Source organism: Tenrec ecaudatus, chromosome 7, assembly GCF_050624435.1.
Source record: "Tenrec ecaudatus isolate mTenEca1 chromosome 7, mTenEca1.hap1, whole genome shotgun sequence".
Lineage (NCBI taxonomy): Eukaryota > Metazoa > Chordata > Mammalia > Afrosoricida > Tenrecidae > Tenrec > Tenrec ecaudatus.
This window is the reverse complement of record NC_134536.1, coordinates 19,557,062-19,582,832: the sequence shown is the minus strand read 5'-3', so window position 1 is coordinate 19,582,832 and position 25,771 is coordinate 19,557,062. Positions and strand designations below refer to the sequence as shown.

Here is a 25,771-nt window from a genome sequence, read left to right as displayed (position 1 = left end):
CTGGGTTTTATGATAAGTTGGTGTCTGTGGGCTCTTGGCCTTAGACACATTGGAATTCAGTTCACATAGCTGACCATTTGGACCCTCCTGGCCACTTACAGACAGCCTGCCTAGAACTTCCCTTCTTGTCCATAATGTGGTTTACTAACTCGTTCAGGGTCTGTCTTGAAGTGTTTTTGAAGTACAAGGAGTATTAGGAATCATCTAGTCTGACCTTACTCCCTGAAATGAACGATCAGTCATGATATTATTACATCTCAGGGAATAATTCCCAGGGAGAACCTTGGTTTGTTGTTAGCGCTTACGTTCTCATCACCCAGTTGGCAGACAGCGAAAAATCCATTTGCAGAGTCCCATGTGCATTAAGCTTCCATTGAATTTTTTTTTTCCTGGCCGGTATACAAGTGACCATTAAACAGGTCTTGCCCGAAAGGCAGGGTGAATTGGAGGAGGGGCAATCTTCTTAGGAACTTGCCTGAGTCCTTGAGGGAAATCACCATCCAGGGTGTACTTGGACCCTGAACCAGTCTTGTAAGCTCCTCTATCATAAGGTACTTGCCCTGGTCATGGCCCCTCTCCCACTTCCGTAGTCCCTCCTGTCATTGTGCTGTATTGACCTGCTACCAAGCATGCTTTTGTGAGGATTTCCTTTGCTCTCCCGTGTCCTTCTCTATGTCTAGGAATCTCAGCAAAACCTTGGTTGCCATTATGACCTCCTGCTAACGGCCCCCCTCCTCTGGGTGATGTGTCTTTGCCTTGTCACTGTCCCATCCCCCTTAAATCGTATTTGAGATTTGGGTACATCCTTGTGTCCTATAGCAGCACCAACACAAATGAAAATGTGTAACTGGTGAGGCATGAACAGCATTTCTCATGGGGTCAGTGGCTGTGCTGGGCGGGGGGGGGGGGGTGGCGGAAGTCCTGCTGCCTTCTGTACAGGAGACCTGGGTTTGATTCTGGATCGAGGCACTTCATGTGTAGCCACCCCTCATGTGGGAAGAGAGGCTTGCCTGTCACTATGCATCGGAACAGGTTTCAGCTGAGTTTCCACACTTAGGTAGACTAGGAAGACTTTCAGAGGGGGCCTGGAAATAGAATTCCAAAAAATCAGCCAAGAATTCCCTGTGAATCACCATGAACCCGTACTGTTGTGATGGGCTGACCACAAGGCACGTCAGGCGGAGCAGCCTCAAGCAAGAAATCACCATTTATCAGAGTGGAAAAAAAGACCTTTCAGAGAAAAGCGTTTATAGCCCGACACATCCTCACTGGTCTTGTCGTTGGTCCTGAGTCATAGCAACCAGCTGTACAACAGATCGAAACACGGCCTGGTCAGGCGTCATCCTGACCATTGTTCTCGAGCCCAGTGTTGCAGCCACTGCGGCAATCCATCTTGTCATGGGCCTTCCTCTTCTTCACTGGCCGGCTACTTTACCAAGCAGGGCATCCTCCTCCTGGGACTGGTCTCTCCAGCCCATGAGGTGAAGCGTCCTGGCTTCTAAGATGCATCCTGGCTACACATCCCCCAAGACTGACAGAGCTGTTCTCTCGGCAGCTCGTGATGCTTTCAGTACTCTGCGCCAGCACCGCAATACCGATGCATTGATTCTTTTTCGGTCTTCCTTGTTCAATGTCCAGCTTTGAACACTGATTGTGGATCTGCGCAAGGCGAAATCCTGGAGCGCTTCAATGTGTCCTTTGATCTCACACACCGTCAGTGCTAGCAGAAGCAGCAGTTGACTTGTTTACTTTTTTACTCCCTGTGTCTCTTCGCTTTTTGTTACTTTTTAATTTGCATTGAGCCACCTCCCCATTCCTCTGATGAAATGCTCTATGATCCTTGGAGGCTCACCTTTAAGGCATGTTTGGGCAGGGCGGTGTGGGGTGGAGGTAGGGCTTGGGTGGGGTGAGGGTTGTGTTCAGGATTATGCTGGAGGTGGGGTTCCCTGGAGGCATTGTGGGATGCCCTGGGGGTGGGGGCGGGGGGGGGGGCAGGAAGGGGCTGCTGACTGCAGGCCCCGCTCAAGTGAGCATATCCCTATCTTCATTGCTCAATTTCAGCCCCAGGCTGGATGGTCACAAACCATTTGGCCTCTTTCCTTATCATTGTTTCCATTTGATTTGTGCTGTAAGCAGAAAATGGGTTGTTATGTGAGCATCTTTGAACACTAACCAGTATTTAAATGAAGCTCTGCTCTAAAAAAATGTGGGCTTTTTTTATTCGTAATACATTTTTAAACCTGATGCTTGCTTGCCCTCTAACCGGGAGTCCTCTTGGTGCAGTGGTTAAGGCACACTGCATAAAACAATGGCCAAAGGGAGCAGGGACATGATAAGGATGCTTATGGCCCGAATCTGGGCTCCTTTGGAGATTTCATTGCAGGAACCTTGGGTCACTTCATGAAGGAATCTTTTGGGATCTCAATCTGTTTTCTAAATTCAGGTGGAATATACTGAAGGTTGTATTTTGTCTTTCATACAGTTGCTTTAATTTTCTTTAGCTTGAACCTGAACTTGCATATTGGTTCCTGACCTTGGTTTGGCTGATGTGGTAGTCACCTAATCTGGTGTCAATTTAAGGACTAAGAGTGTAAGGGTGGAGTCTGGGCTGTCAATCTGGAGATAGCCAGTGAGACTTCTGTGGGCATGGCCTTCTCTGAGAATTCTGGGAAAGCTGGTATTTCCTTCTTGGAGGTGGAAGACACCTCTCTCTCTCTCTCTCTCTCTCTCTCTGCTACTCTCTGGGAGACATTGCAGAAGACAAACCACATGGATGCAACCAGACCTTGGAAGCCAGAGGAGCCTCAGAGAGACCCCTGCCAGCACTGAGATGCTTGCATTACCACTGGACCCAAAGACTTTCTACCCACTGACTTGATCATCCTGCATTTGGCTTCATTGCATGTGTTTTGTGAGTCTGAAGAGGACTGTATAGATTGGTATTGGACATATGGGCTAATATCCAACTTATGGCCTTGGACTGGACTGGGTTGGGATGTTTTCTTGATGTTCAGTTCCTCTTGTGTATAAATCTTTTTCTTATACACATATGCGTGTTCATGGACTTGTTTCTCTAGTCTACCCAGACTAACACAGCTGATGATAAAGTGTTTCTCCATCACCTCTATCCATGTATATAATCAGTTGGATCTCTGTTTATCCCATTTGGTGAGTTCTACATGTACAATAGCCGTGGATGTTGTTGGAGAAAAGGTATTTTCAGTGAAGAAATGATTGGTCTTGCAAAATTCTATCATGTAACCTCCAGCTTCATTTCGATTACCAAGGCCATATTTTCCACATGCTGGTCCTTTGTGTTTCCCACTTTTTCATTCCAATCACCAGTAATTGTCAACATATCTTGATTGCGTGTTTGATCGATTTCAGATTGAAGATGTTGATAGAATTCTTCAATTGCTTCATCATTGGCTTTAGTGGTTGTTGGATGGATTTGGACAATAGTCTTTTTTTTAACATTTTATTAGGGGCTCATACAACTCTTATCACAATCCATACAGATACATACATCAGTTGTTTTTTGTTTTGTTTTTTAAGTGCAGATTCCCTCCCCCACCCCCACCCCCAGCTGTGATATACATCAATTGTATAAAGCACATCTGTATATTCTTTTCCCTAATCATTTTCAAAGCATTTACTCTCCACTTAAGCCCTTTGCATCAGGTTCTCTTTTTTCCCCCCTCCTTCCCCCCTCCCCCCTCCCTCATGAGCCCTTGATAATTTATATATTATTATTTTGTTATATCTTGTCCTATCCGGCGTCTCCCTTCACCCCCTTCTCTGTTGTCCATCCCCCAGGGAGGAGGTCACATGTAGATCCCTGTAATCAGTTCCCCCTTTCCACACCACTCACCCTCTACTCTCCCAGTATCGCCCCTCACCCCCTGGTCCTGAAGGTATCATCCACACTGGATTCCCTGTGCCTCCAGCTCCTATATGCACCAGTGTACAACCTCTGCTCTATCCAGACTTGCAAGGTAGAATTCGGATCATGGTAGTTGTGGGGGAGGAAGCATCCAGGATCTGGGGGAAAGCTGTATACTTCATCGGTGCTACATCGCACCCTGACTGACTCATCTCCTCCCCTAGACCCCTCTACAAGGGGATCTCCAGTGGCCGACAAATGGGCTTTGGGTCTCCACTCTGCACTTCTCCCTTCATTCACTATGGTAAGATTTTTTTTTTTATGATGATGCCTTATACCTGATGCCTTTGACACCTCGTGACCACACAGGCTGGTGTGCTTCTTCCATGTGGGCTTTGTTGCTTCTGAGCTAGATGGCCGCTTGTTCACCTTCAAGCCTTTAAGACCCCAGACACTATCTCTTTTGATAGCCGGGCACCATCAGCTTTCTTCACCACATTTGCTTATGCACCGTTTATCCTCGGCGATCGTATCATGGAGGTATGCAGCCAATGATATGATTTTTTGTTCTTTGATGCCTGATAACTGATCCCTTTTTTGTAAAAACCCCAAACTCATTGACATCAAGTCAAGCAGTCAAGTCTGACTCATAATGAATCTATATAGAATTTCTGAGTCAGTAAATCTTTATGTGGACAGAGAGTCTCTTCTTTCCCCCGCAGAGAAGTTAGCATCCCAAGACTTGCCCAGCAGAGCCACAGTCTTCCTTGTAGACATATGGATATTATGCTCTCATTGACAGCTCTGCACTGTAAGATCTTGACAGGTCCTTTTTGACTAGGAATGTAATGCCATTCTTCTATAATTTGTCATTCCTTTTATAGCATACCGTATACTTGCCAGATTCAGAATGACCAATACCAGGCTATTTCAGGTCATTAATGCCTAAGATATTGATCTTATGTGCTACATTTCATTTTTTAATTACTTCTTATTTTCCTGGATTCATACTTTGCCCAGCTGATATTCTGAACATGAATGCATGTCTGTGACAGTCTCTTCTCACTTTGTGTTCCACCCTATCAGCAAATTAAGGTCTCCAAAGCTTTGCTTCATCCATACCACTAAGGTCCACTGTTCTTTTTGAAGAGGGCTCTTCTCCAGTTGCATTTTAAATGCCTGAAGGGCTCATCTTCTAGTACTCTGTCAGATGATGTCTGGCTGTTTCTCAAGAGGTCGACAATGACTAAGGCATCAGAAGTGGATTGTCTGGGTTTTTGCCTTAGTCTGGAAGCTCTGCTGAGACTTATCCACCATGGGTGACCCTGCCGCTATCTAAAATAGTGGTTGGTGGCTTCAAAGCGCCTGCAAGCCATCCTGGTAAACAAACTGATGGATAAGGGATGAATGTCTGGGGTGGGGTTCAGGAATTTATGCTTCTGGAAAATTTCTAGATGGTTTCTGATTAGGTTCTCAGGTCCACGTTGCTCTAGATAAAACACTGGAAGAAAGAGTGGTAAGGTGAACGAAGGTAGTGGTAGTGGCAGTGGAGGGAGGTGGGTGAACCTGACACACATTCAAGGAGTGGAATGAAGAGCTTTATCTGTGCTTTGAATGCGAGTAATGGTGAGGAAGAGGGATCAGATCAGGGATATCTCTGGTGTTGAGCTTCAGGAGATGGATGACTGAAGCAGTGGTGAAATGGAAAAGGAGCAGAGCAGGAGGGTTTGATCATGTTGGGAATTAGGTACTTAATTGTGGGAATGTTAGAGTTAATAAGCTATGTAGAAGATAACTTCCTCTTCCATGACTCCATGACATTTCCGGACTAGAGAATTCCTTTGAGTAATTCACAGGCTGAATTATTCCGTTGCATAGAGGAGATAAAGAACTTGTCCAACGTCTTTTGGACCCTGAGTGAAAATGCAAACCCAGCTCTGTCTTGATGCTGTTGTTTGTGCTTTCAACAACCAACCCGAACCTTTGCTGGTTTCTTTCTCTTTCTTTCCTAATTTTTTGCATCTATTTATTTACAACTGTTTTATTGACATGCTCCATGAATGATACAATTCAATGGTTTAAATATATTTTTTTTAATTGTGCATTTACCACAACCAATTTGTTATCATTTTCTTCATTATTGTATCCATTGTTATTAACTACCCCTTGCCTCCCAACTTACCCTGTCATAAAACTCTAAAGATCTATTTCTCTAATTCCACTTTCTCTTGTTTTTCCTATCCTGGATTTTATATAAAGAAAATCATACCAGAACAAAGCAAGCAAACAAAAACCATCAGCAACAAGATAAACTTTCATCAAAAAGAAAGCAAAAAATAATAGTAAATACCAGAACAAGTTAAAATGGAAAATGAATGTTAAGATGTTAAAATAACTATCTGACGCAATCCATTTTCCAGTGCACGCTGTCTGAGGACAACACTGTTCACATATTTGGATGTTGGTCCAAGAGAGTTTCGTAGCGACTCGGTTCACTTGGGGACTCTCTAAGTGGATTTTGAACTTTCATGGTTATCCATAGCCTTCTGCAACACGAGTGTTCTGAATTTAAGCTCTAATACAATTCCCTGCTCTTGTGTTGGTTTTTATTATTTGCAATCCTTGGATCACACAGGCTGGTGTTTTTCTCCCATGTTGACTTAGATGACTCCTCACCGAGATAATATCCTTTTCTTATTTTAGGCCACCGGAAACACTCTAAGATTAGTGGCTTTTAAATTATAATAATCTGGACTGCCCACAAGAAACACTTTTTAAAAGCAGGCCAGTATCTCTTTACATGTTGCTGTATATGTATGAATATGTAAACATGTACATGCATATGTACACAATAATAGAAATGAAACAACATCTTTAAGAGATAATACTGAGATGGCTGCCCTCGCAGTCCTTATTCTCAACTGCCGTACTCTGAGTCTTTTCTTTTAATTTATTGCAAGACATGCTTATTGGTCCCCACGGAACTGACCTCACAACCAGTTGCTGGCTTTGTACTGAAAGTTAGGGACAAGCTCTCCTTTTCCTAGAGTGCACTACCAACATCACGGCCCTTCCAAGGACGGGATGGCAGTCGTAGGAAATTAACCAGAGTGGGATTCCAAATATTTTCTGGGTAACCACCTTCAATGGCATATTTATCCTTGCTTCCCTCAGAGCTTTGTGACATAAAAATGAATTACAATGTGGACGGTAAGGCGTTTTGAAAGTAATCAGATACTCCTCGCGTTGGTTCTGCCCGTGTAACTAGGTTCACTTGGACAGATCGGTTACATACTCAAGTCCCTGTCCTCCTCTGCACCAGGTGGGATTTGACCAGGATCACCTCCAAGACTCTCTCCCAGTCTCATTGGAAATCTTCAATTTTTAAAAGTCCTTTGTAAATTGTACAGAAGCCTGGGTGGTGTAGTGGTTAAACTTTGGGCTGTGATCCACAAGTTCAGCACTTCAAACCACCAGCCAGGACACTCCTTGGGAGAAAGACGGGGCTTTCTACTCCCATAAACTGTTAAAGTCTCAGAAACTCTTAGGGGCAGTTCTACCCTGTCTTATAGGATCATTGTGAGTCAGCCTGCACTCGATGGCAGTGAGCAGGAGGGACTGGTGGTTTCAAACTGCTAACCTTGTGGGTTACAGTCTAAAGAGTAACCACTAGGCCACCAGGGCTTCTCTCCTATCCTGCTTCCTCTTTGGCTCTTCTACTTGCCTCCTATTGGGCCTTAGCCTAGTATAATGGTTGTTTTTGTAATCCATGCCTTTTGCACCTCATTATCATGTGGGGCTGTGTTAGTCCTCAGGTTATCTGGACATGACCTCTGGAATGGATCATGTGAGGCAATTTGGGATGTGTCATCCAGACATCTAGTTGATCCTGAGATGACCAGTGGGTGGATCCTATGAGACGTTATGAGATCCATGTCTGTAGCTGACCCTGACACTCCACATAGCATTTTTTAAAAAATTGTGACGAAAATACATACACCAAAACGTTCAGCAACACAAAAGCTCCTACATTTCTAATTCAATCCCACAGTTTATATTTTTCAGGTTTCATGGTGGTATGATGTGTGTGTGTTTGTGTGTTATATAGTGGTATTTATTTTTATCCCAAGTATCTGGTGACTCAGGATTAAGAGCCAGGCTGCTGCTAGTTGAAGGCTGGTTCAGTCCTAGCCAGCAATAGCTTCGGAAAATCTACAGCTAACAAAGCGAATGGGACCATGCTCTTCTGTGAGCTGACCATGGTGGTGAGTTGGACATCAGCTCCAGGGCACTTAACCACAGTTAAACCGACTTTTCCTGTATCTAATCTGCTTGCTTTACATCTCAAAAGCCTTTAGGGTTCACCCCACCCACACTGACATGGATACATTAACATAACACCCTCAGGGTTAGGATTCCTAAACGTATTTGGGGAAAATAATGTCTTCTTTCAATATCTTTTTAGGTGTGATCATGAAAAATACAACAAACCACAACAACCAACCCGCCACTGCATCAACTGTATTTATTTGAACCCATAGCTTTCCCAGGCATGAGGGAGCTTTGGGCTTCATCACGTCTACCCTCACTCCTGTTCCAGCAAAGTCCCGGGGCTAGGCTGTGGTGACTCGGCCACTGTTCCTTCTTCCCCTCCACCAGAGCTTCCCTGCTCTGCAGGGAGAACTTTCTCCTTGATTTTCCTTCCCTTTCAAAGATGCCTATCAACAGATGGCGCCAATGAAGGTAATTGCTTTTGAGGAAGTCTTGTAAATCTCAGCTTTCCTGAGGGCTCTCCAGCCCTGTTCCACCAGTAGGAGAATTCCAAGGACTTGCTCTAGAGCAGTGGTTCTCAACCTTCCTAATGCTGTGACCCTTTCCTACAGTTCCTCGTGTGGTGGTGACCCCCAGCCATCACATTATTTTCCTTGCTACTTCATCACTGCCATTTTGCTACTGTTAGGAATTGTCATGTGAAATTATCTGATAGGCAGGATGTATTTTCTTTGTTACAAATGGAACATAATTAAAGCATAATGATTAATCATAAAACAATATGTAATTATATATTGTGAAATATTTATTTCTAACGACAAATGAAATGTTGCCTTGAAGCATGGTGTAGCATGGGTCTCAGTCTTCACTGGGGTCCTCCTGGTATGTGGGTGCATCTGCATGTGGGTGACCTGCCTGGAGATGGATAGAAGAGCCCTGCCTGAGTTCTTTTTTTTTTTTTTCTGAGTTCTTAAGACCTTTGGAAATAGGTGCTTTCTGGTGGTCTTAGGTGACCCCTGTGAAAGGGTGGTTGGACACCCAAAGGGGTCCTGACGCACAGGTTGAGAACCGCTGCTCTAGAGTCTTCTTGGGTGAGCTCAGAAAGGGGAGAAGGAGCCTGGTGGCGTAGTGGTTACGCACAGGGCTGCTCACCCCAAGGTTAGCAGTTTGAAACCACCAGCACTTTCATTGGGAGAAAGAGATGGCTTTCCAATGCCTGAAAGATTTACAGTCTCGGATATGTATAGGGGACAGTGCTACCCAGTCCAGAGGATCCTTTGAGTCGGTATTCACTGGATGGCAGAGAGTATATACAGTAAGGATGAGAGGGAGGAGAGAAACCGAACAAACAGGAGAAGCCCCTAAAACAAGAGAGGCCTCCCTCCTGGGCAGCTTCCCCTGCTTCTCTAATTGAGGGGCAGAGCCCATGGGGCTTCCTGTTGATTGCTGTAAGCCCTTAGTCACAAAATCAAATTGTCACCTTCCTCCGAAAATCCTCTGAGTAAACCAGTCACCAGAAAAGCAATACCTCTCAAGGCCATTTCCCTCCAAAAACAAACGTCTTGGCCCTGCCCCGTGGAAACACAAACACAGCCCCCGGTGTGGGCAGGCAGAACCGCCACCAGGAGGACATGGCGTTTTGCAAACAGACCCTCCCTACGGCTAAAGGGGCCGTTCATTGAAACGCAAAAGGCATGTGTTCTGATTCGTTGAGTCCCCCAGGCCATGCTGGGCTTGGGGGGCTCTCAGTAGCCAAAATGTGCCCGCTCCTCCCCATCCACAGTGGCTGGAGCCCAAGCAAAGTCCTGGCTGCCAAGAGCAGGAGAGGAGGGGCGTGGGTGGTCACAGCACCAGCCCCTTGGGAACTCTTGGGGACGTGCGAACCCCAAGATGAACTTCCCGAGTGGCCAGCACCCCAACGGTGGCGGGGCCGAGCGCGGCTGGACAGGGGCGCAGGCCCGGGGCCGCCGGGCGCCTGCCAATGCAACAGGCGGTTGGCGGCGGGTCTGGAGCTCATTTCCATGCACAGCGCCTGACATCAGAACACCTTTTGTTGCTAACCGCTTTCTGCAGCGTCCAGGGGAGAGTCATGTGGGGCTGGAAGAGCTCATTTTGAAGAGAGGGGTCCCAGGAGTTGTTCCCAGGTGCCCGGGCCACCACAGTCACTCGTGCAGGGCGCTGCCCAGACCCGCGGAGGCCACGAGTCGCGCGTCTTAGTCACTTGGTTCGGGTCACAGGAAGAGCCGCCCTGGCAGTGGGGTGAGCAGCGCCCGGGCGGACTGGCGTCCCCGCCGCGGAGCTCGGTGGTGCGGACTTTGCCTTCTGCTCCCCTGGGGCCCGGCCGCGCCGGGCTGGGAAAGTTTTTGGAGTTGTCAGTGGCGCGCGCAGGCGGCAGCCACCTCGAGGCGCGGGGCGGGCGCGGGCCAGGGGTGGGCGGGCCGCCGGGGATGCGGCGCGGGGGCGCGGCTCGCTGACGCCGGGACCCGGCCGGGCTGCTGCAACAGGCGAGCGCGTCCCGGACACCCGGACGGCCAGCCGCGCGCGCGACGCGGCCATGGAGGACGCGGGAGCAGCGGGCCCCGGGCCCGAGCAGGAGCCTGAGCAGGAGCCCGAGTCGGAGCCCGAGTCGGAGCCCGCGTCCGAGCCCGAGCCGGCCGCCGGCAGGTCGGAGGCGTTCTCCCAACTCTGGACGGACGTGATGGGGATCCTGGTGAGTTACCTGGGGCGCCGGTGATTTACCCCGCGGGGCCCGCCGAGCCGGTCACCCCTCTGCCTGCGGCACCCCTCTCTCGCTTCCTGCCTGGCCCCCGGACCCCACAGAGCGCTCCTTCTCTTGCGGTGGCTCTTCGGGGGTTAAACACGCTCACCCCTCATTTTCAGAGCACCAGCCCAGGCCCCGACCAAGGATATTTTTGTTTTTTATTTAAGATCGGGTTTGGGTGTAGAGAAGTTTCTTCAGGGACACCTGCGGAGAAGTTGACTTGGAGAAGACAAAGCTGTCTTCTGAGCCGGCATGTAAATAAGTTTTCCCGGGTGCTTTCATGTTTGATTGGGCTGGGAAGAGGCTGATGTGACTGGTGTTTATCTGTTCGACCATTTGCTGGCGAGGGGGTTGGAAAAACACCATTTCCTTACCCACTGTGTGCGTCTGCAGTTTTTCAGCACTGCAGAATCACAGGAAGTTTGTTGTTAAATGTTTGGGGCCAGAAACAATGAGACTTATTTTGCTGTGTACTGTCATGTGTTGTGAAATGTCCAGTAACTAAAACGCCCATGGATTTGGCATGGATTCTGAACATCGTTCATCTCCGTCGCAGACGAAGCTTTTAACCTGCTTGGGGGTGGGGTGGGGGGTGCCATAGGGCAGAGGCTTTGGGAAATTAGCCCATTCGCTTTGGTGGGGCTTTAAGGAAAGAGGTTGGGAGCAGAGTTTGGGGCTGGATGTTTTAATCCGTGTGTAGAAAGGCCCGCTTTCATTGAAAGAGCTTGCCAGTGCAGGTTGTGTCCATCATCCGAAAAGGCTCCAGGTCACTCTGAAATCTTCCATTTCTCCTATGAGGGAGGTGTCGAGAGTTTAGAGAGAAACTCCTCTTTTATCGGGGATGGTGCACAGGATGCAATTTTAATTTGTTTTTAGCACAGAGATCAAGTGCTTGGGTTTTGGAGGGAGTTCAAAAACCCAAACACCAAACTCACAGTCATCCAGTCACCATGGACTTGTCATGATGCTATAGGACAGAGTCACACGACTTCTAGAGACTTTCAAGCCATTACGGCGCGAACAGCCGCATAGCATCCTTCTTCCGAGGAGGGGCTGGTGGGTTTAAACTTCTGGTCCTGGGGTTATCAGCCGAATGCAAGTCCTTCCTTGGCATACGTTTGCCAAGGTCAAACCCAGCTCTTTTTGGTGGCTGGTCTGCATGGCGTTGGCCAAGGTTTTTTAATCCATCCGATCCTTTGTTTTATCATCTGAAAATTAAGGAAAGGAAGACTTGCTTCTTGGGTTTTCCACCATTTGGCTAAGTCGTTATGTGTCAGGGCTCAGCAGAGAGCTTGGCATAAAGTAGATGCTCAGTAAATGAGAGCTCTGTTCTCCACCCCACCCCCTTTCCGACAGGAGTGCTGTGCCTCCTCTCTGCAGACATCGCGGCTTAGTCTCAATTAGTACACTGTTTTCACAGTCCTTGGCATTCCCTCTCACTTCACTGTTCCTCGCACCAGGGAAGTTTGGCCAAAGATTTTTTATCTGCTCTTCTCACTGACTGGAGATGTCTATATCTATATAGATATACTTTGGGCTTGTAAACCTCTTTTGTCAATGTATCTGAACATTACAGATGGCTATGATTCTTCTCGGAGATTCAAATAACAAAACAAAAAACAAACCCAGTGAATGCGATGAGTTCTGCGTAGAGGTTCTTTTTAAGTTTTTCTGTCTCAAAGTTGATCTTGCTGTGTGGTTCTTCCCTCCCTGGGCATGTGGTGTCTATAATTTGGGGGGCTTTACACACTGCTCCAGCTACGGAGGTGGGTTCGAAGGGTTTGCCTTAAAGGGGCTGAGGACTTTGGGGGACCGATTAGTTGGTGGCACTTGGAAGGCTGCCTTTCCCTTCCCGGGCAGATTCCAGTGCTGTTGGAGCTGAATGTTCTTTGGCCGACTTGAAAGATAGGGTGGGGCTCAGGGTGTTCAAACCTGTTATTCAAAGGTCAGATGCAAGAGAAGAGACAAGAAAAGAAAATACGCCGGGCTGAGCTTACTGGGCTCAGGGTGCCCCGGGAGGCAGGGAAGAATGTAAAGATCGTCCCAAACGGGTTTTCTTGGGGTTAAACTTAGGCATTATGATGGTTTCTTAGTAAAAGCAGATACTTTATTCTAACGTTGCGTCTGTCTGCAGGAAGACGCCCGTTACACGGCAGGCTCCTCATTCTACCCTTAGACAACTGTCTTCTGTTTGTAAGGAAGGGCGTTTAAGGGACTTCATCAAGGCACAATGCTAACAGCTGAAGTGTCCCGTTCTGCTGGAATCAAGCACTCCGTGCGGCATTGAAAGTCAAGGACTTGGGCCATCAGGTCTCACCTGGGTGGTGGAGGGACTTAGCCAGCAGCCCAGGACTTCTGGGTGGCAGTGCCTTGCTGGAGCCCAGCTCTGGGCCTCCCATGTGACTACTCCAGAGTTCACTTCCTCAGGTCAGCTTAATAGAAATGTATCTGCGCAGTCTTCTTTCTCCTCCTCCTCCTCCTTTGAAAAGAAAAGTGCCATTTAAGTGGTTCTTCCATGCAGAAGTTGCGGAGATAGCGGAGGAGTTGTACTTCTAAGTATCACACTGTAAGAGATGAGGAGCACAACTGCAACTTTATTTATAGGGTCTTTGACATGCAATCATCAAATCTGTTAGGTGAAAATTCTTTTATTGGTGAGTGGGCACAGGAAAATCAGAGGCATTTGTCTGATCAAGGGAGTGTGTTGGTTGGTTTTAAACCACCCAAGAGGATTGCCAAGAGCCAGACACCCGAATCAAAACCCTAGCCGTTGTAAAGACCCTGCAGGACAGTCAGTCGGCTGACTCCATCGGCACAGAAGCATGCGGCTTTCTCCCGTAGAGCACCTGGGGGGCTTGGAGCACCAGACTTTCAGCTTGTAGCGTCTCCCTTAACTTCTCAGTCACCAGGGCTTCTCCCAAGAGTCACACCCAAAACCAAAAGCAAGCACTATCTGCTGTGGAGTCGACTCACTGTGCCCTCCAGGACAGGATGGAGGTTTCAAACTGCTGACCCGGCTGTTTACAGCCTCCTGTGTAACCCGCTCTGTCACCAAGAATCCTAGATCTCAGTCCATATGGGATGGTTGTAGGAGTTGACACGACAGCCATAGGTTTGGGTGTGTTTTTTTTCTTAGTTTTTTATTTGAGTTCATTAGGTCACATTTTGCATTTTAATCCATCCAGTCCATGTGCAGTTCATCACTAAATAGTTGCTTTTAGACTCTGTTTCGCAAAGTGCTCCTTTAGAGAAGAAATCATACTATAATGTTATGGCATGACGATGTTTGACTGGAGCTAGACATGAACCTTGAGTTTGCAAGACGAGTGCTAATACGTGACTATATAAACAGACAGGGAATTCGGGGAGGGGGGAGCTTTATAAAACCTCAAGATTGTGAGTGCCTGAAGGGCAGGGTCAGGATCTTGTCTGTTGCTCTGTGCCCGGTAAATAAGTGGGAGCTAATGGGAAACAGGACAAAGATGGGTCTTTCTTCCCCTGGTGAGAGGCACAGTCTCAGGACCCCACGGGGGCAGTTGTGCCCTGTGCTATTAGAGGGTCACTCTGAGTTGCCATCTACTTGATGGCAGCCAGTTTGGGTTTTGGAATGGGAACCATGGCTCTGTTGGAAGAAAGAGGAAAATGTAGGTACTTCTTCAACATCAGAGCAACAGCCAAACCGGGGTAGCAGGAGTGCATGGTACAGAGGCCAGGGGATCTGCTCACGCTGTCACTGGAGCTGTTTGTTTCAACAGGCAAACTAAAATCCCGGCCCTTCCCCTGGCAACATCCTGATACATGGCAGAACGTCTGAAATGACTGAGCAGGGAAACCGGGGCTGTCTTGAGCTACAGGCCTGCTTTACTCAGAGAATTCTACAGAGCCAACAGTCCCGTTTGGTGTGATGGGCTTTGGCGTCTGCTGGGAAGTGTAAAATGAGTTACAATCCTGTGAGATTTTACCCTTTTATCTTTCATTTCGGGATTGAAGACATCTCAGGGAGGGGCTGTAGTAAGGGGGTGCAGGAGGGGGCAGTTGTTTTTCAGAGCAGGAATTGCCAAGGTTACTAGATGTGCTGGATCCTCCATCTAGTACATGATCACGGTCCTTTAGCTTCTGTTCTCAGAACTGGATGACCTGTACAATTGAGCTTGGCCTCTGGTCACTAGGAGCCCTGGTGATGAGGCTTGCTAACTGCAAGATCAGCAGTTCGAAACCACCAACTGCTCTGAGGGAGAAAGATGAGGCTTGCTACTCCTGAAGAGTTACAGTCTTGGAAACCTGCAGGGGCAGTTCTCTCTGATCAGTCCTATCCTCAAAGTAGCCTATAGGGTCACTATGCTTGATGGCAGTGAGTTTGGGTTTTGGAAGGAGCCCTAGCGTTGCAGCGAAGTCCTCAACTGTGAAGCAGAGCATGGGAGGTTTGACTCTACCAGCTGCTTGCCCCGCAGAAGCAAGTCGCGGCAGTGGGCTTCTGCAAAGTGGTGGACCTTGGACACGCTGCGGGACAGTGCTGCCCCTTCCTAGGGGTTCACTCTGCAGCTGAGTGGTTGCTGGCAGCTTTGGGGTTGTGCCGTTATTTTTACTGTTAACTGGAGGAGGGGGGCATGAAGCCTTAGTAAGTGCCTATTGTTTGCGGATCCTGCCCCGTGCACCTCCCCCAAGCTTTACATTTCCGCTGTTCCTACCCTGCACACCCATTGCCCAGTTGTGTTCTGTCCACTGAGCTGTCGGTTTATCTTGGCTTGTTATTGATTGACAACCCCCCCCCCCCCCCTTAGTTTGGGACAGCGTGTAGGGAAAGGGTGATGTTGTTGAGACCCCTAGGGGGCTTTTAAAATGCCAACTCCTTTGTCAGCCCTTAGTGCAGTATTCTCTTGGGTGCAGTGCTTACAGTTAAGCTTCTCAGCTGATGAGTTCGTTACTTTTACATCTTGGAATTTGAGAGTATCAACTCTTGACTTCCCTTCTAGCCAGGGGACAGCTTTCTGGCTTTTCTGAGTGAAGACACGGGCTGAGTGAAGTAGGAGGAAGGGTAGGGACACAGTCAATGGACCAGATCCCCCAGGCAGCCACAGTTTTCAATTCTCTGTTAATGACAAAGTAAACTTCTCTCACTCTGGTGGCTAAATCTTTTCAGGGTGGCTGGTGAGAGGCGACCACTCCCCTTGAAAGATCCAGGAAGAGTCATATTTGACGTCGATTCTTTTCTTCGCCTAACACCCCTCCCCACTCTCTGCCTTCCTTTCCAGTCCTCTTCTCCAACTTCTTTTCCTCCACCTCCTAATCCTCCACTCGGCTTGGTATCGATGCCCTGCTTTTTCATTCTTTACTCCAGCTAAACAAGCCCTTGGCTGACAGCCACTTCCAACTCTGTGTAAGGCAGGACAACTGCACTGTAAGGATTTATCGATGGTGATCGTTACAAACAGACCGCAGTCTTTCTCTGAGTGGGGCTCCGACCCTACTGACTGAGAGGTTTGCAGAAGACCGTCAACCATGTTCCATCCCCCCAAGGGTGTGCTTTCTCCAATATAGGATCTTTCTTTATTATTATCATTTTTGAAAGCTTTTGCATGAAGGAAGGCTTCCAGAGCAGATCACCACTGTTAAATCCAACCACCCATCCATGTTTGTATCTGCTCAACCTCAGCTTACCTTCTTCCTGCCCACGTGCCTCCTTCTTTCTAACTCCTCTGCTGTATTCTTGGGTATCTTAATGTGTTAGTGTGGGTTGACTAGACAAACAAATTCAGAGCCATTCATGTGTATAAAAAGAGCTTATGTAAGTCTGATATTAGCCCCTATGTCCAATACCAGTGGGTGGAAAGCCTTGTGGGTCCAGTGATGGTGGAAGCATCTCATCACTGCTGTGAGTCTCCACATGGCTCCTCCAGCTCTAGGGCTCTGGTTCCATCAGTGTAGCTCCATGTGTCTTGTCAGCTGGAAGACTAAACAGAGAGTGTCTTCCTTCTCCAGGGAGGAATATAGGCATACCCAGGATCCTCAGGACAAAGTCATGCCCACTCAGAGGTATTATTGGCTCCGATCTGATTGACAGGCTAGATTCCACCCCTTCGCAAGTTGACATGGGATTATGTAACTGCCATACTTAGTGATGGTAAATGGTTGATTATTCTCACTGAGGGTGAGTTTGGTTCCAGACCTGAAGTGAGACTAAGGGTCAGAGCCTCAGGGTTCCCCTAGTCTCTATTCATGCGTCTCTCACTCTGTTTAGGACTTTCTAATGTGATCTCTTTTGGAGCACTTGGTAGGTAGCTGGGTACCATCTCATTCTTCTGGCCTCAGAGTTGTGGACACTGATCTTTGTGTGGCCCATTTGTCCTTACTCCTGTGAGCCTTTCTGTTTTCATCACTCTTTTTTCATCTGGACAGGGATAGATTGAGAGTTGTACCTTTCAAAAGCCTTATCGTTACTCACCAAAGTAGGACGGAGGACATTGTCTTTGTGCACTATGTTATGCCAGACTGACCTTGACATCCCCTGAGACCATGCTCCTGACTTCCACCCCCACCCCTGTCCAGAGATTCATTCCCTCAAGGTGTTGGTTAGACCTAAGATGTTTCCAGAAGCGGGGCTTCCACATGCTATTCCACATTCAGAGACAAATTTCTAGCAAAGGTAAATGAATACATACATGTGAATATCCTCTGTCAAGTCTACTATGTATTTCTGGGCAGGTTCACAGTCTTCCTCCCACAGCTGTTCAGCCTCTCTGATTCGTGACCAGTGCAGGCTTGTGTCTATATTGGTATTTGCCTCTGTTGCCCTTAATTCTTGCCCATCTCCCAGTGCCTTCCCCTGCCTGCAGACATTTTGTACAACTGTTGGGAAGCAGGAGGCAGGTGCTGGGCCCTCCACACACCACACGTTCACCTAAGTCTCACTTCCACCTAAGCCTTGGGCCAGTGTGAGTTAACGTCCCAGGGTTCCAGCTGAGACGTTAAAGTACACACCCTACATTACACGGAGAAGGCACAGAGCCTTTGGGGTCTTCTAAGCTCTGAGCTGCCCTCTAAGATGTAACAGTTTTATTGATATTTAATGCACATATGGAATTGGAGCCCTGGTGGTGTAATGGTTATGAGTTGGGTTACTAACCATCAGGTCAGCAGTTTGAAATCACCAGCCGCTCCTCAGGAGCAAGATGAAGCTTTCTACTCCCGAAAACAGTTCCAGTCGTGGAAACCCACGGGGGCAGTTGCCACCGTTCTCTTATGATGGGGTTGCCATGAGTCAGAATTGACTCGATAGCCATGAGGGGTCGTTCAATTGTTTAAAGCACTTCGTGGTACTTTTATAATCCATTCTCTTACATATCGCTTGAGATGTGTGTTGTCTCTCACAACACAGGTCTTTCTAGGTGTAGGCTATTGAGGGAAACTCGGGCAATATTTCTGGCCACTGGAAAGGGACCGTTTTACCGGGAGGAGTCATTTCCCCTCATGTCACACAGTCTCACAGGGAGGTGGCCAGAAGAGGGGGGGAGGGCAGCATCCTGGAGGTGCAGAGGAGGCCACTTCCCAGAAATTCCTTTCCATGTTGGCTCTGCAGAGGAGTATGGAGAACAGATGGGAGGAAGTGTTCTAGATGGTGAGGCTGGCTGACCAAATGTGTGTGTGTGCGTGTGTGTGTGTGTGTGTGTGAGAGAGAGAGAGAGAGAAAGAGAGAGAGAGGGAGAGATTGCCCCTTGTAGGCCCAGTGAGAAAGCAATACAGAAGTTTTCAAGCTATCTCATGATAGACTCGCTCCTGTGTCGCAGGACAGTACGTTAGGCCAGCAGGGGTGATGGGTTGGAGTTGTAAGAGTTTGAAAGAAGAAGATGCCTTCAGTGACCCAGGCAAGCACTGCTGAGCGAGCCTGGTCGCTATGCATGCAAATCACATCCATGAGCGCTCCTCGGGCTTCTCCCAGGCCCACCTTCTCCTCCACCTCGCTCCCTTCACAAGGAGAGCTGTGTGCTAACACGTCATTCTGCCCAGCTCCGAAGGAGGCTGCGTCAATGCAGGAACATCTTAAAGCTGCTCTAGGCCTTGTGATCCCCCCCTCCCCCAAGGATTCTCTCTTATCTCTCCTTGTCTGCTGGTTCATGTCGAGTAGAGCAGACATCTCTCTGTCTGCTAATGTTCGAGGGAATATGATGAGGCCATGATTTCTTACAGAGGACAATGATTCTTCATAGAGATACCCACACCAAGCTGTTGCTTAATGATTATTTAAATTCAACTTTTTGAGGCCCCTCCTGTTGGGCGGCGAGGCAGAGGAAAACAGCGTCCGTTGCACAAAATTCGTGAGGAAGGCTGGCTGTAGCTCAGGTTTGCACCGCGTGTAGGAACAGAAGCTGCCAGACCATCTTTTCTGGTGGTGTTGTTGTTTGTTCCTTTGCTTTAATTGGGTGCTTTCATCTGGAAAGGCTGTCTGGGGGACAGGGATATGTATTTCAGGTCTTTAAGAAATGTAAGGGGATCTTGAAAGACTTTTTTAAAACAAGTTTTAAACTTTTTCATGGAAATCGACAGACCACCCATTTCACGTTCAGCAGTTGATACACCTTCTGGGGCAACCCGTACCATGCAGTCCCCATGAGGGCTCCTGACGAGGGGTGGGGGCGGGGGATGACGAGACTTCGTCTTACCTACTTGGGACATGTTGCCAGGAGGAAAAGAGTATCATGCTCAGCAGTGATGCAGAGGAAGGCCCTCGGCAAGTGGGTCGACGCAGTGGCTGCAACAATGGGGTGCAGCATTGGAAGCATGGTGAGGGGGGCCCGGGGCCCGGCAGCGCTTGGTTCTGTGGGGCACAGGGTTGCCGTGGGTCAGAACTGCCTGGATGGCAGCTATCACCAACAGCAATCACACTCCCGCCCTGTGTTTCCAGTCCCCACCCCTCCCCCTTGGCGCACATTCTGAACTTGGCCCTGGGGCAAACAATCTTGAACTAACTCCAGCTTAGACACAAAGTTTCCCAGAGGACACCCAAAGATTCCATATACCTTTCATCTAGCCTCTCTAGCCCTGCTACAATGGGCTAGCCCAGCTTATTGGTGTTGTTACAATGTTACCAAATGTATCTCTTTAAGAATGCAGTCCTGCCGCTGACTTAATCATCCTAAACCCAAGTGGGCTAGATATTGTCCTCAGCGGGGCACCCTCGTCACTGCAGACACGATGTTGATCTGAAAATAGCTAATGAAAAGGGACGGAGGTTAAGAATTATAGGAGTTCACCAAACGTTCAGAGTCATTTTGGAGTACTTTGTGTTTTGGGGGGCAGCACAGAATCGTCATTTTTCTGAAAAGAATGCTCCTTATTTAATAATTTACTTTTGGTAATGAGACCCCCACCGGGTAGGTCTGTTTCTCATTAGTCCTGCTCCTCGCCAGCTGTCCAGGGTCCCTTCTTTTGTTTGTAAACTGTTTGCCTGAGCAGCATGAATTCTTCATGGGAAAGACCATCTCCTGGAGGTAGCTGATGAGATCTCTCTCTTTTTTGCTGGTCCAGTGACATCATGCAGGCAATCTCCCTCTAGCCAACCGAGTAAGTAGCAAGGCATTCTGGTGCTGAGACGCCAAAGACAAAAGCTTGATACTGAGATAGGTGTCCCTTCTCAGTAATCAGTTTTTTGTTTTGTTTTGTGGAGGGATCTTATCTTTCCAAAGTGGTTGGTGACAATATCAACATTCGCATTTATAATGAATGCCCTTCACCCGATTGTTCTTCCTGGGCCCTTTGTCCATGGGGATACTGTGCAGTTCTCTTTAGGGACCTAAGAGGGAGTTGAGTGCTTCCTTTGTTAGTTTAGTTGGGGCAGGTGGGGAGGAAGACCCAGCCTCTCTGCCTGGCACCGGTAAGGAGTAGCATTCAAAGTCTTGGTGTATTCAGAGTCCTGGTGCATTGAAAACATCATCTTACTGCACCAGATTTTGTTGATTTTAGTACTTTCACCTAAGGCGACCAGCTTTAGGTAGTTTTGTCACCAGAAAGAAAATGTTTGGGTGGGTGTGTGCGTCTATGTGCATATTTAAAAATATAATGTTTCTATATGAAGTCCTTTGTGGGCAAAAGTAACATTCCAGGCCAAGAATAAATGTCTTTGCACTAAGTGTACAACAATTTCTAGAGACTTTTAAAAACCACCCTAAAAATACACCTTTAATTGGAAATGGACCAGGGCTTAAAAACAAATAATCAAATAAACAGACAGAGACCATAAACACCATTAGTGAATTGAAATAATGTAATTTAATTATTTAATTTAAAAGGTGCAACTATGAAACCCACCAATTCCTCCCAGTCAGGAGGAACGAGTGATGAAAATTGAAGACATGTGGAAAAGAGTTAGTCTGTGACCCGACAGGGATTACAGTGGGAGGTGCTGGAGAGAGTGAGAGAAAATGTGGAGCAAAATTCAACATCCTGACCAAGGCTCGGATAGAGCCCGGTGAACACCTGGAGGACGAAGATCCTCCGTCGTCACCCATCCAATCTGGAATTGAACTCACCCCATGACTCAGTTTTCAGCCAAACAAAACACAGGTCTTAAGTGGAACAAGTAACACCAGAGAATCATGTGACCCATGTGGGATCACAAGGGCAGGATTGACTCAGTGATAAAGTTTAGAGGCCTTAGGAAAGGCGGAGGAAGTGTAAGAAGTGATGTTACTTTGTGAGGCAGGAAATCAAATGCATGAAACAAAGGGCTCTGTGGACTGTGGAATGGAAAACGAACCTGATGTAAACCTTCCCCCAAGGCACACTTGAAAAGTTTTAAGAAACTCAATCAAACAAACAAACAAGATGGAAAGACAAGTACGTAGAGTGGTTAAGAAACCAAGAACAAGTTCAAATTGCGTTAGGTTCTGGCTTCCACTTTTGCTGGGCATGTGGGGCCTGGGTGAGATGCTGTCCCACTGTGTGCCTCCATGTCCTCGTCTGTAACATGAGCACACAGGCCACCCGCGCCCCTGGGTTCTTTGAGGACAAAGGGGATCGGGAGTTGGGCATGGGCAAGGGAGTGTTGTAAATGTCGTCTTGTTGCTGTGGAATGCTGAGTGAGAGCTGTCACTTGTAGAACTACCCCTGAGAGGTTTCTTCGCTTTAATTTTTATGGAAGCAGAGGCTCATACCTTCCTTCCTCAGTTCCTGGTTGGGTTTGAACGGCCAGCTATTCGGTGAACAACGTGCACGTCGTAACCAGTGCAGAAGCGTCTCCTTTGTTGCCTTTGCGTGGAGTGAGACTACCGGGCACTTTCTGAAGCAGAGTGGAACTGCCCCCCTCGCTTCCCATGGTGGTGTGGCATCACTGTGGGTGTGGGCTCCTCCATCTTCCTCCCACAGGATGGCTGCTTCTCAGTTAGCAGCCAGCTACTTTTAGCTTCTGAGCTACCAAGAACCCCCAAATTTAGGAGGCTCCTGGGGGCAGTTTTGTGCTATCCTTGAGGGTCATTGTGAGTGGGAATTAACTTGATGGCAACACTTTTTGATTCAATTTAGGTCAAATATCCTTCCATAGTACTGAATACAGGGCATGCTTCCAAGTATTAACCTTCACGTTACATGGTCGGCAAATATGTGAGAAAAACATTCCTTGGACTTGAGTGAAAGAAGGCATGAAGGCCTTTGAGTAGCCAGGAATTTTTTTTTTAAGACTAGAACATATTTGTAATGAAAACATTTTCTTTTAAAATAGTGCCCAGATTGCTACATTAGTTCACTTTGTGGCTGCATGTGTGCTTTTTAATGTTAACTTATTAGAAATACATACAATATTAAAAAGCATCCATATTTTGTGTGCTGGACTTATGAATATGTGAAATTCATTTATTTAAAAAATTTTTTTAACACTGAACTTTTTATTGTGGGTTAGGTCAGGGTTTACACAGCAGATTGGAACCATTTTGATTAAGCTCATCGATTACAGCCCCTCAACGTTCCGTTACTTCCCCTACTTCCTCCCAATGTTTCTGATTCCATCCCTTCTCTTATCTAAATCTATTTTTATTATCCCGACTTCTTTTTTATTTTCCCAGGTTTTTAGTGTTAGCAGCTATTTCTGCCAGGGTTGCAAATCATTTATTCTATATCTTCGAGTTAAACTAGGAGACTTTAGTCCCCAATCAGGAAATCACAAAGGAATCACATGGAATCTGGTGAGACTGGGTGTCACAAATGCATGAACGTTCAACTCCACCCATGCCTTGCTGACCAACAGGGCTAGGTTCCAACGACCACGTGGTTATGGGACAATGAACGTTACATGAAAACAGGATGACCATGTCAGTTCACCAAATAGGATGACTAGATAATTACCTGCCCTTTGATATCCCATACCTACAAACCACTAAGAATGATGGCCCAGCCAAGTTGACCTATGACCTTAGCAGTCACAGTCAGCATTACTCTTGCTTGTGCACTTGGGATTAGCTTCTGTCAGATATGTGCTGTGGTCAGACTTTTTACAGTTCTCGTAAATGTGAAGTGTCAGATAAGCTAGTCGATAAGTGAAGAGTAGGGAACCAATGGAAAGTTTGGTGGTTTGAAACCACCCAGAGGCATCTCAGAAGAATCCCAAACAACCAAACTTACTGCCATTGAGTCAATACCGGCTCCTCATGACCTTACAGGACAAAGTAGAACTGACCTTGTATGTCTCTGAGACTGTAACTGTTTGTGGGAGTAGAAAGCCTCATCTTTCTCCCTTGGAGCCGCTAGTGGTTTCCAACAAATTGCTGACTTGCAGTTAGCAGCCCAGTGTGTAAACACAACACTACCGGGCTCTTGTTTTCAGAAGGAAGGCCTGGTGATTTGCTTCTGAAAGGCCCTAGCCTTGGAGTCATCGTAGTCTGCAAGCATGGCCCAGTCATCAGATGACGTTGACCCAATAACAATGGACAGCAGCAATCGCTTGGCTGGCAGCCTGTAGCTGTTGTGCGTCACTGAGTTGATTAGATCCCGGGAAACCCCATAGGATAGATGGGATAGGATAGGATGGGATAGGATAGGATGGGATAGGATAGGATAGAGCTGCCCCCAGGGTTCCCAAGACTATATTCTGTGCAGAAGGAGCCCTGCTGCACAGAGGTGGACTATTCACGTAGTTGAAAGGTTAAGGGCGGGAACCTACCAGTGCTCTGTAGAAGAAAGATGTTGACAGTCCCCTTCCATAACGATTCAAATTCCAAACCGCCCGCACTGCCGTCAAGTTCGTGACAGCCTTACAATCCTACAGAGCTGCTCTGCTCTGAGTCTCAACCCACCTCAAGGCAGTGGGTTGGGTTGGGTTTTGCGTTTAATCTTCAGAGGCGTACTTTGCCAGGTTTTTCTCTCCCGTGGGAAGACTAGTGAAACACAGGCCTTGAAGGGAGCGTTTTAACCATGGAGCCCTCATGCCACCTGGGAGAGGTCCCAGCTGTGTGAACAGCCCAGGCAGAGCAGAGCTCTGTGTGTACAGCAGCGTGGGGTTCACTTTGGCTTGAAGAAGCACCACACGTCTGGGACGAACAGAGCTGCCACCTGCGTACCTTTTCACATGCAGGGGGATGTGGGCAGCATCATTGTGGAAGGGTTTGGGAGACATTTGAGAATGTCTGGAAGCCCTTTTGAACAGGCTATGCCAACTAGATAAACCATTTTCTCCAAAAGGCCCATTTTCTTCTGACTTACAATCTTATTAAAGCTGTTGAAAGCAGTGTGGTTTTCGATAGAGTCCCCTAGGGCAGGGCCACCTATGCCTTAAGCAGCAGAAGGACCCAACAGAGGTGACCCGTGGTGTCCAGGTGACACCACGTTCAGTGGGAGAGCCTGCTCACACTTATGGGTGGTAGTGAAGTGCCTTGAGTAGAATATTATAAAATTGAGCCTTTAAGTAGGCGTCAAATGATTCATAAGTGATGCATGAAAGATGAGGAAAATCCACGTGACGTAACTTCAGTATTAGGAAGAGTGATCCTCTGCTTCCACAGAACAAAGTGGCAGACAATCCCCCACGCATACACATGCTTTCACGATTATTTCTGAGTGTTGTGTTACGGCCGCGGTGACGCAGGTATCAATGCTCTAGATCAAAGAGGACTGCAGCCTCTTCTGCTGTCAGGTCACTGAAGTCGACGTGCATTCTGGGCATGGGTCTTCAGGAGGCCGGACGCCTTCGGAAGTGGAAGAGCATTCATAGAAACCAGGACGAGAGCAAAATAGAACTCACACACTGAATTAAATTGAGAGATTTAACTCTCAGGTCACATCGTTGATTCATGACGAGAGCTAAGTAGAGATGGTTGTTGTGGACTGTGGAGTCAAGTTCAAGTCTGAGTGATTCCATGCAACTCAGAGTAGAACTGTCCCATCGGCTTTCCTGCTGTTGGCGTTGTCTAGTTGGTTCTGACTCACAGTGACCCGATGTAGAACAGAACAAAATGATTCCGTCTGGTCCTTCACCATCCTCACAGGGAGTCCTGGTAGACGTTAAAGTGCTTGGGAAAAAAAAGTCCGTGTTTGGAACGCACCCGGAATTCCCCAGGAGAGAAGACCTGGTTATCTGGTCCCAGAAAGATTACCGGAAAAACAAACCAACCTCACTACGGTTGAGTCAGAAGGCCCCTATAGAACAGACTAGAACTTCCCCTGTGTTGCCAAGACTGTAACTTCTTACAGGAATGGAAGCCCCATCTTTCTCCTGCAGAGCGGCTGGCACTTAGCACCCTGCGTCACTGCTAGGCAACAAAGGCTCCTTCCGATAAAGATCACAGCCTAGGAAAGCCTGGGGCGCTGGGGCAGGGACAGTATACTGTATAGTCTTGCTCCCATGGGGCCTCTGGCGGCAGGGCTCACCCACCAAC

At 47.7% G+C, this 25,771-nt stretch overlaps 1 protein-coding gene across 6 annotated transcripts in view; it reads left to right on the top strand.

Moving 5' to 3' along the window:
* The window catches only part of SASH1 (SAM and SH3 domain containing 1), a 373,743-nt gene that overhangs the window by 162,617 nt on the left and 185,355 nt on the right, over positions 1-25,771 (top strand). The window contains exon 1 of one of the 6 annotated variants that reach the window (XM_075554409.1): positions 10,654-10,865. The exons of 4 other annotated variants lie outside the window; for them this stretch is intronic. In XM_075554409.1, the coding sequence (XP_075410524.1) occupies positions 10,710-10,865 (156 nt within the window). In that variant the 5' untranslated portion in view covers positions 10,654-10,709. Of the gene's footprint in view, positions 1-10,653; positions 10,866-25,771 lie in introns of those variants that run through there. One more of the 6 variants, XM_075554410.1, reaches the window with a different exon arrangement.